The sequence below is a fragment of the Neolamprologus multifasciatus genome, chromosome 8 (genome assembly GCF_963576455.1).
Source record: "Neolamprologus multifasciatus chromosome 8, fNeoMul1.2, whole genome shotgun sequence".
In the NCBI taxonomy this organism is placed as follows: Eukaryota; Metazoa; Chordata; class Actinopteri; order Cichliformes; family Cichlidae; genus Neolamprologus; species Neolamprologus multifasciatus.
In genome coordinates, this window is record NC_140446.1 from 663,595 (window position 1) to 674,657 (window position 11,063).

At 43.2% G+C, this 11,063-nt stretch overlaps 1 protein-coding gene across 1 annotated transcript; it reads right to left on the reverse strand.

Annotated features, from left to right (window-relative positions):
* Positions 1-324: 324 nt before the first annotated feature.
* Positions 325-10,118, reverse strand: LOC146512042 (microfibril-associated glycoprotein 4-like). Its single transcript, XM_085170982.1, has 7 exons — positions 10,002-10,118; positions 7,065-7,083; positions 6,676-6,845; positions 4,138-4,176; positions 2,617-2,713; positions 2,343-2,510; positions 325-957 (listed from the first exon to the last, which is right to left on the reverse strand). The coding sequence occupies exons 1-7, from the start codon at positions 10,116-10,118 to the stop codon at positions 704-706; spliced, it is 864 nt and encodes a 287-aa protein (XP_085027108.1). The 3' UTR covers positions 325-703.
* Between the last annotated feature and the right edge of the window lie 945 nt (positions 10,119-11,063).

Sequence of the window (11,063 nt, forward strand, 5' to 3'; positions counted from 1 at the left end):
ACGGGACTTTTTAAATAGGGAGCTGATCCAGACTTCCTGTGTTGGGGCGCTGCAATTTTAATGTAAGTGAAAAGTGAATTGACTCCATTTTTGAACAAGGCTGCAACATGACAGCATCAGTGACTTTGTGGATGTGCTGCACAGGCACCTGAGACAAAAGCTCAGTACGAACTTCTCACAAGTAAAATCCGGTTGTGTAACTTTAGGTATAGAAATACTGAATATTAATATCAGTGTCTTCACCCTGAAGCAGGTGGAGCTGTAGTGCGAGGGCGGCTCCAGAATCCAGACAGAAACACACAAAGACCACGAGAACACCTCAGCTGTTTGCTTCTCATTTATTATCAGGATACAGCAGATAATGATTCACACCAGCTATCAGACCTCCACCAAACAGTCAGTGAGACGTTAAATCTGAGTGTGCTGAGCTGCAGACTGAGGAACAGCAGAGACCTCTAGTGGAGGAACGTGTTCATTGCAGCTGCTCTCATACAGGTGAACTACATCAGCTCAAACTGGTCTCCGTCCATCATTTCACTCCACCTGCAGCTGTTTGACAGCTGCTCACTCACACTCTGACTGCTCTTCTGAAATATTTACGTCTTCGACTGACTCTGAAAGTTAAAGATTCTCTGGGATTACATGATAAAGGAGAGAAAAGAGAGATCAACACGAAATGTTCTGCTGTGTTTGTCCTGCAGATTTACTGCACAGGACGGATCTTCATGCTGATGGTCTTCAGAGAGTAATCATAACCTTTCCACTCTTTCCACTCCACACCAACACCATGGATAGTACCATCAGCCCCCCAACGATAAACCCCGTTAGGGCCTGCAAGGTGACAGTCGCTGTACCAGAACCCCCCCAGATATGATTTTGCACAGTTTCCTGACCAGATGTCCTGGTCTTTGTCAAATGTGGAGAACTTCTTTCCGTTGTGATCACGCAGGGAATCTCCTGCAGAAACACAGATGAACAATCACAAAATTACCACTAATCCCAGTCAGACTGGTCTGCATGTGTACTGGGAGTGTTTTCAGTGGGCCATGACACAGACTGGACTCATACTGGGGAGTAAAAAGCAGCAGGTGCACAGTTTTGGGTTGGGTTTTTTTTCCTGTCCCGTTTGGCTCTTTTGCATCAGAATTATTGTCTAAAGGCGAATAAAGATGCCCAACGGATTTACTTTACCAAATTGACCATCCCAGCTTTGCCGTAATGGTCTATTTGATTCACCTTTTATTGTTTATTTTATTTTCACTTGCTGAATACGGGACAGACTTGACTGGGGGAAAGAAAAGGGAGAAAGAAAGAGGGAAAAAAAACAGTGGAGAAGAGGGACGGAGATAAAGGGCAAAAAACAAAAACCAACTAAATAAGCAGACAAAAAAATACATCCATCAATCACCTGGATCACCTGTTGAGAAAGAAAAAAGAAAACAAGCAGAAGAAGACTAGAGTAATACAATAAACAACATCATCGTGATGATATATGTGAATAACAGTAAATACTAAATATTAAACATTATTGTGCAGCACGTAAGATCGACAGCACAGTGTGCTTTGAGGTAGGAGCCAAAAAGGGTGTAGTTTGTGTGTGTGAGCACCCGTGTGTACACCTGTGAGCATGGACGCGCTTGTTTTTAAAAGGTTCCTTCATGTAATGATCTGCTAGAGGGTGTGGGGGGGCCACAGCCCCGTCCTCCAGGGCATGAAACAGGTATGGAGGAGATCAAGACTCCAGACATCCAGAGGCCCCCAGAACACAAGAGACCAAGAAGACCAACAGAGGGGCAGCTGCACCACTGTCCCAGCAGGTGCACAGTTTGAATCATACGTGGTTGACAGACTCCAGTTTGTTCATGTGAACTGGGAGACTTCGTCACACACTAAAGTCATTTTCATTGGTGTGTAGCTGATACCAGCTTTATTTATCCCTGAAGGCACATGAGACAAGCCAAGTAGTTAAACTGTGTCTATGGTCCTGACAACCTCACATAAAAAGTCCTGAAAACTGAAGGCTCTGCCATGACACAGACTGGACTCAAAGCAGGTTCAGCTCCCTGCTGATCCTGTATGTCTCCGCACCACCTGATCTGTGGTGGGATACAGCTCCAACCTTTTTATCTGTTTCCATGGAAACAGTCAGCAGAGACCTCGGTTAGCGACTCCTGTTTGCACAGCACGAAGGTCACATGATGCTGTGATGACATCATCAGTAAATGGAACAGCTGGAACATCTCTGGAACTAAACTTGTTGGAAGTTTAAGCTTAAACGAGGAACCAGATTTAAGACCTGACACTTATTCATCTTTCAGAGTCAGAGCAGAATATTTCCCCACCTGCCCCTCCGTTAATGAATCCAGACACGTGCAGTCTGTATCCGTCGGACTCTGGATCGATGGAGAACGAGGAGTAACGGGCAAACGCCATGTTTCCACTGAAGTCCTCCATGTCGACCAGCAGCTCGTACCTTTTCCCCAGAGTGAGGTGGAAGAGACTCTCGAGGCCTATAAACAACCAGAAACATGCACAAGTCTCTGATATGTGAAGCTTCTCTGGTTCAACATGTGTCCACAAAGTCACATCAGAGTTTCAGCTTTGCACTTTGCTCACCGAGCCAGTACTCTCTGGCAGCGTCACCGAAGCCCATCTTGTATTGACTCCAGGGTCTGTAGAAGTTCACCGAGCCGTCCATCCTCCTCTGGAACACCTGGGGACGAGAAGGTGGGTAACCAGCTGGACATACACGGCATTCAAGATTAGTCAGAACCACAGACAGGTACCACTAACGCCCTGCGACTTTAGTTTGGACATCGTGCAGACAGCTGGGCTGATTCCTTGTAGCCTCCAACAGTGAGTATCTGGAAGCCTGCAGCAGTGCAGCCAGACTCCTGTTTGCAGGTTTTCCCCACACCGCTGCTCCTCTCTGCTTGTTACAGAGAAACTCTGGTTTTCTCTCAGATGACAGCAAACAGTACATTCACAGTCTTTTACACACTTTAACTGTTTCTACAGCACTGTATCCTTTCTCCACACACGACCACCTCATGTTCTCCACCATCAGGTCATCATGAGCTTGTTGTGATCAACACCAGGGTCAGTGCTGTTCCTGTTACTGAACTGGTCGACCCCATTCTCCAGCCTCCTCTAAGAGCTATCTACACTTTTGCTGCTCCAGCATCAGACTCAAAATCCAGAGCTGATGCTGGTCACCGCCCATCCTGTTCCTGCACCACCTGACCTCCTCGTTCCTCAGGAGGAGACATTCAGGGAGACTGCTGTTCACATCAGTTGCCTCTGCTTGTCCTAGTAGGAGTTCCACCTCATTCACCTGCTACCGTAATCATCTGCCTTCCTGTGTACGACCACTGTGATCACCAAAGATGTGGGCTTCATAGATAATTGGGAAACTTTCTGGAGGAAACCTGGTCTTGTTAGGAGAGACAGTTATGCAGACTGCACGTGTCCATCAAAACAGTGGTTTGCTGCATGTATATTTTAACTTTGGTTTTTATTTCATTTGAAGGAGACCTTCAACTCAGTGTGTCTTTTTACAGAGTTCAGAATGTTTTCTTTGCATAAATAAAATTTCACCAGCAACTTTGAGCGTTAAAGGTTGCCAACCCCTGCCTTAGGCAGCATCATTAGAAGACATAGCATACATTTACACTGCTATGCAGATGACACCCAGCTCTATCTGTCCATGAGGCCAGATAACACACACCAATTAGTTAAACTGCAGGAATGTCTTAAAGACATAAAGACTTGGATGGCCACTAACTTTCTGCTTCTTAACTCAGATCAAACTGAGGTTATTGTACTCGGCGCTGAAAAGCTTAGAAATATGGTATCTAACCAGATTCTTACTCTGGATGGCATTACCTTGGCCTCCAGTAACACTGTGAGGATTTTCACAGGTTTCTTCCTGTTAAAAGGGAGTTTTTCCTTCCCACTGTCGCCAAAGTGCTGCTCATAGGGGGTCAAATGATTGTTGGGTTTCTCTCTGTATGTATTATTGTAGGGTCTACCTTACAATACAAAGCACATTAAAGCGACTGTTGTTGTGATTTGGTTCATAAATAAAACTTAATTTTACACACAAAATGAAAATAAGCTGGGAGTTCAAATACTCACAGTCCAGCGTCCATTTAGTGAGTCCATGTCACAGTACACCTACAAACACACACACACACACACACTAATGAAACATCTCAGTGTGTAATACTGATATCAGTTTGATTAGAAGTATCAGCAGGAACTGGTTGTAACTGGTCACAGTTTAACCTCCTATTGAGTCCTCAGCTCAGACTTTATAAATTAGACATTATAAATAAATTAGTATCATTAAACTGTAAAAGTATTTTATTAAAAACTATTTCATATACATTTCACAGAATATTAAAATATTATTTTAAATACACTGAACAAAAATATAAACACAACACTTTTGTTTTTGCCCCCATTTTTCATGAACTCAAACTCAAACAATTTTTCTACAGGGTGGGTCATTTATATGGATACACGATAATATCATGGGAATGGTTGGTGATATTAAAGTCCTGTTTGTGGCACATTAGTATATGTGAGGGGGCAAACTCCTCAAGATGGGTGGTGACCATGGTGGCCATTTAGAAGTCGGCCATCTTGGATACAACTTTTGCTTTTTCAGTAGGAAGAGGGTCATGTGACACATCAAACTTATTGGTAATGTCACAAGAAAAACAATGGTGTGCTTGGTTTAAACGTAACAACAGCAGCACTTTTAAGCTTGATCAGCTGTTGTTAGAATTTATTTAATATTATTTCTACACCAGGATCTTTTTCTACAGCTGACGTAACTGTGCAGGGGCGGATCTAGCAAAGTGTAGCCAGGGGGGCCGATAGGGCATGAACAGGGAAAAGGGGGCACAAAGACATACTTTTCTTTCTTATTCTCATTTAAAATGTCGAGCTTTTAATAAATAATTATCTGAATCTTACACCCAAAGTTTTAATCTGATGTAAAATATATAGAAGTCCATTACTGTATATAGTAACTGTTAAGTCTAATATACCCTAGTAAGCTATAGTACTTTTTCCTTTGGGAACCATCTGTGCAGTCTGCAGTTCTGTTGAAGAAAGATGTTGAATCTATTTAATTATTCTTGAAAAATTATTTATTTCTGTGTATTTTTTTCACACTGCATCAAATTAAAGTTGATTACGTCGATTAAGCATCATGAGGTGGAGGGGGGGGGGGGGTTCACTATTTTTTTTTTTTTTTTGCTGGGAGTTTGCAGCCCTATTAGTTAGGTTGCTTAATATTTCTGCTAAGTACTCTTTAAAATACCAGAATAGGGAGGATGGAGCAGGTTTAAGTTTATTTGATCAGTTTTGCTGAACTATGAAATATTTTGAGTGCAGTGTGTTTTTCACACACAGGTATTGTTTTGGAGGAAGGAAGGTTCAGGGTTTAAGTAGTCATCATCATGGGCTCATCCGATTAGAATGAAAATAAGCAGTCAATCATTTACAGGTTTTGTCGTTTTATTGAATAATGGGTAAAGGAAGGAAAGACACACATGGACTGCTATCTCTCAGCTGCCGCCCCATGTGGGAGTGAAGAAAAAGTGAGGGGTAGGTGAGTGCAATTAAGGCCAAGCACCACCCCCAATCAAAGGTGAGGAAAAGAAACAAGGTGCATTTGGTGAAGTGGATGTGCTGAAAGGTGAGCCTTTACAACAGGTGTAACAGAATAGCTTTAGTGTTTGTTTTTTAAACTTCAGTTTGAACTCATACAAAATGCAGCAAGATATAAAAAAAAACAGTTTTATTGATTAAACACACTATATCAGATTCATATCGGTATCGGACATAAAAAAAAAGTGGTATCGTGCATCTCTAGTCCAAACATCTTTAGCTGCTTTAGTTTGACTCTAGGCTAACTTTGACTTGTTAAAGTTAAGCTCTTATTAATTAAATCCAGTTTCACAGAGTTAAATCTGCGTCACTCTTTGGGACTCCACAGAGTAAATGAGTCTTTATTCATGTCACCTTTAATTGTTGGATGTTTTTCATTTTATTCCTGTTTTGTAGCCATTTGAAGAGAAAACTGTTGTGTTGGTTTTCTTGCATTTTCTGTTGCGTTGTTCCGGGACAGGAAGTAAGTGTGTCGTTAGTTTAAGAGTTCTGGCTGTAAAACAAACCTCGTCAGGATTATGATTTTATTATGATTTTGTGCCATGTTGATACAACTAAACTGGAATTAATTAACGTGTAGTTTTAAAGTGATAAAGTGCTCTCACGGCAGAGCAGACTTTTAAATATTTAAGAACTAATATGACAAAGTGAAACGTGGTAATACTGCAGTATTATGGGATTATTATACAAACTATAGCTAGTGTTTAATTCTGGGTGGTTTATCATTATTATATTAATTATGGAATAAAAGTAGAAGTTTGATTATCAGAACCGTATTTGGCCATATTATTAGGCACATGTGAATGTGTTTTGTTTCATATAAAAAACAAGATTTCATGTACATTTAAACTAAAACAAGTATATTTTACTCTATAGTCTCATTAGAATATAGTTTAATTATGAAAATTCCCATATTTTGACAAGCTGGTGAATTTGTGGTGTGGCTGTAGCTCAGGAGGTGCAGCAGGTCAGTTCCAGTGAGCTCCGGTTTACCTGGACAGCAGACGTGGCTCCGATGGGATAGATGGTGTACACGCCGCTGGGTCGGCCGCTGTCTCCATTGTAGATGTCGCTGCAGTCCAGTGGGAGCAGGAAAGGAGCACAGCTGCTCAGCAGAGGCACCAGGAGGAGGAGGAGGACTGACAGCAGCTGGAACAGACATTCTCATGTTATTTCAGCATCATGTAGAGCTGCTGCATTTCTGACTGTCACTCAGCAGCAGTGCAAACTCAACCTCAGAGCTGACGTTCTCCAATTTTATGAAAACATCGTGAAGATCAACAATTTAAAGAAAAGAATAAAAAAAGAAGATTCTGATTTTTAATCCAATCAAATATCAAATTACTGGTGAATCTTTCAGATGTTTGAAGTTCTGAGCTCACCTTCATCGTCATAGCTCTGCTGAAACGATCTGATAAAAACCTCAAGTCTGGGATTTTTATGTGGAAAGATTAATAATTAACTGATCCGCTCTGTGTGGTTCAATCTGGGTAAGATGATTGTATGGGATTTATAACCCTTATTAGCTCTGACATGGTCCTTGAGGACTTTGACTTATTGTCAAACTTGAGCTTTGAGTTAGATTAATTATTCTGGCACATTAGCACAGCCTCTGGATATCCACTGTCCTTCAGATCAGCCAAAACCCTGTCAGCATGTCGGACAGAAGCAAGAAACATGGGAATAAATGATCAGAATGATCGATCACACACGCAGAGCTTTACAATCTGTAAACACGTTCTAGACCAGAAGATAATGTTTGTGTTTTTCTTCTATCGGTCCAACAAAAACACGTTTGTACTTCCTCGAGCGCTGATATAAAACTACAATAATAAGTCAGAATTAGTACTGAGTTACTGACACAAACAGCTCAGGTTATTATAGCAGCACAAACACTGACTCGTTGATTGGTTGATTGGTTGGTTGGTTGATTGGTTGGTTGATAGGTTGATTGGTTGATTGGTTGGTTGGTTGGATGATTGGTTGGTTGGTTGGTTGGTTGGTTGGTTGGATGGTTGGTTGGTTGGTTGGTTGGTTGGTTGGTTAATTGGTTGGTTGGTTGGTTGGTTGGTTGATTGGTTGGTTGGTTGGTTGGTTGGTTGGTTGGTTGTTTGGTTGGTTGGTTGGTTGGTTGGTTGGTAGTCATTAGTGTATTGTGAATGTGGAACACCAGACTCTTTCCTAAAGCTGAACCTGCTGTGGTTTGCAGTGACTGGGATTAAAGTGAAAAACACAAATAAACACATGAAGGTCTGAGTGGAAAGTAAACCACTGACAAACAGAAAACCAGCACCCAGAACACGTGTGCTGTAAGGCACAGGCCTTACTTTCAGCTTCACGCTACATTATCTGTAATGTTTTGTACTGTGTGATAACTGTAAGGGAACAGATCAGTGCATGACTGCAGACCGCGTGGGGCTGATGGTCCAGCCTCTGGCCCAGAAACAAACTTCCTGACACGTGCAGTTTGTAGAGTCTGGGCCACCCGCGGTGAGTGTTTCATTTCACCAAAGCACTGTTATCAGGTGAAGTCATTCCTGGTAATGTTTGTGGGAAACACCTTCATGTACCTTCTGGAAGTCCATGTGTTGTATCGGCAGTCGTGAACAGGAAGCACATCAGAGACAGAGACCGTTTGCTTTAAGCCAAAGCAGCCGGACGACAGCAAGACTCCAGAGGAAGGAGTCATGGATGAATTAAAGCTTTGAGAAGAAACGCAGGAAATAAAAAGGCACTGCAGCAGTTTGAAGCTTGCACACACAAAATCAAGCAAAATGTCAGGGACACAGTAAGGCTGGACAATCAGGACAACAAACTGAAGACAAAAGCACAGAAACTTCAAGAAGCAGAGCTGCAGACTGAGTCAGCACAGGGAGAACTGGCAGATTCATGTTTATTATAAAGCACCAAATGACAACAACAGTCACCTGGAGGGGCGTTATACTGCAAGATAAACTCTACGGGAGAAACCCAACAATCACACGACCCCCACGAGCTGATCCGAGATCAGGGTGGGGCAGCCATCTGTGAAGGGGAGGGGAGGAGGGCAGAAGGAGGCAGGTCAAAGGAATATACACGCCCCTTTCCATTAGTACCTACTCGAATCGATTCGGCACGGTTTGCCACAGTTTCCCATTAGGTCACAGTATCTGCTACTACTTTAGTACCTGCTCGGTCGGGTTCCAAGTGATCCGAGCAGGTACCAAAATGTGATGTCGTCAGACTGCATGCCACCGATTGGCTGGTCAGTGGTGTCATCGATGAGTTGTGAGAGCTTCTCATTCACGAAAATGAAAACTGACATTTTTGGAACCCGACAACGAGAGAAATGTCTCTAAAAACAAAACTGTGGTCCCCGAGTGAGACGAAAAGCCACAGACTGAGCAGCAGGTGCATCATCGCCTCAACGTCCACCTTTGTTGTTGTCGTGTTGCATACTAATGATGTCACTGGATTCTCTGAGTCGAGTACTAATGGACACGGGGCTATAATGATGCATGGCTGTGGATCCATCCACAGAAGAGGGGCCTGAAAACTGAAGCTCTGCCTCCCATTCTACTTTTAAATACTCTAGGAACAACAAGTAGGCCTGCAGAGCGAGAGCGACGTGCTCTGATAGGGTGATATGGTACTACAAGGTCATTCTCTGCATTATTGTAGGGTCCACCTTACAACATAAAGCACAGTGAAGCGACTGTTGTTGTGATTTGATGCTGTTTCATTAAATTTGTTTTAGCAGAACGACATCATACAGATTAATATTCTCACTGAAAAAGGTGGAGCTGTAGTTCGAGGCTGTGACCACTAGGGGGCTGCAACCAGAGCACATCAGCTGTTTGTGTCTCGTTTATTATCGGTGTAATGAGCTCCACACAGACAGACAGGAGGGAACATATAACACGAGGAGCATGTATAATTTCTCAGTGATTCATTTTAATTGATTAAGTATTCTGACTGTGAACATGTGACCATCACGGCGTAGGGTGCATCTTCATGCTGACGGCCTTCAGGGAGTGGTTTCACCTTTCCAGGATTTCCACTGCAAAGTTAGGCATGGTGCTATCTTGACAACCCCCCCCCCCCCCATGTGAAGTTTGGCACAGTCCTTGTCAAAGGACCAGGACATGCATCTTTCTGCATGTGAGACATTCATGTGTCTCTGGAGCTGCAGCGGAGAACTTGAAAGGATGTTCTCCTCAGCCTCACACTTATGGAGCTGTTAGCAGCTACACTGAGAGATGTTTGCTCAGGGGGAGAAGTCAGAACAGACTAAACTCATGGGCTCATCACCTCACAGGTTATTGTGAATGACCACAAACCAACACCTCCTCCAGCTTCTCCAGGTCAGACCCCGAGGCCTCCTCAAACCAGCCGTTACGTCCCGGGTCTGTCCAAGGGTCAATGTGCCAAAAACGCCTGACCTTGGAGGCATCCATGTCAGCTGCTCCTTCCCATCAGCTGAGCAGAGACACCCACGTTTCTAACTGTAGACCCCATTAAAGGCTGAAGGAAAAACTGAAGCAGGTGTATGTGCTCCTGACAGATTTGTGCCTAACATAATCAAAGCTCTCGGTCCCCTTTTGTGAAATCGTCTATCAGGAACTTTGGGGTAACGTTTGACTCCGCCTTACTTTGGATGTTCATGTCAAATCTCTGGTTCAGTTCTGCTTTGATCACTTAAGAAACTTTGCTAAATTAAGTCCTGTTGCCTCCTCCAGGTACTCACAGGTGCTGCTGCTAATACAGCTGCAGTGGCTCCCCACTGAATTCAGAGTCCATTTAAAGATTCTGCTTCTGACCTTTAGAGCTCTTCATGGACCAGCACCAGCTTACACTATTGAACTTCTACAGCCCTGTGTGAGGTCATGTGATCAGCACACGAGGCTTTTGCCACTGTGACCACAGAGCGTGGAGCTCTCTCCCTCTGAGCTACAGATCTGTGGACTCACTCTCTTTTAAAAACAAATAAAACTCATCTTTTTGGAATTACGTTTGGTCTTTTCTTTTTGTTGCTCTGGTATTTTTCGTGATCTCTGTCGTGACAGGTCAGATATAAATCTAATTTTACTTTATTTCAGGTGAAGCTGCTCGTATGAGCCCAGAGCTCAGAGTAAGAATGTACAGCGACCACTAAACAACAGTCGCCTCAAGGCTCTTTATGAGGTCGAGACCCTCCAATAATACGAAAGCGTGCTGCTCTCGTGCTCAGACATCACCCTGACACGGTGAAAGTCCTCCATGTGGGGCAGCAGCTCGTTTGGATTTCCTCTGTGTGACAGTGTGACCACACCAACACACAATGAGGTGCATCTGTTTGAAAGACTGAGTGTAAACACAAAAATTATTTTATTTTATGTGCTGGAATGTGCAGAAAATAGGTT

Bases quoted from the DNA above. Each gene is read 5' to 3' on its own strand.
- LOC146512042 (XM_085170982.1), bottom strand. From the start codon at position 10,118: ATGGATGCCTCCAAGGTCAGGCGTTTTTGGCACATTGACCCTTGGACA. The intron at 4,177-6,675 runs GTAAACCGGAGC...GTGTGTTTGTAG, and splicing joins GAGCCACGTCTGCTGTCCAG to GTGTACTGTGACATGGACTC. The intron at 958-2,342 runs GTGGGGAAATAT...GTGTTTCTGCAG, and splicing joins ATTCATTAACGGAGGGGCAG to GAGATTCCCTGCGTGATCAC.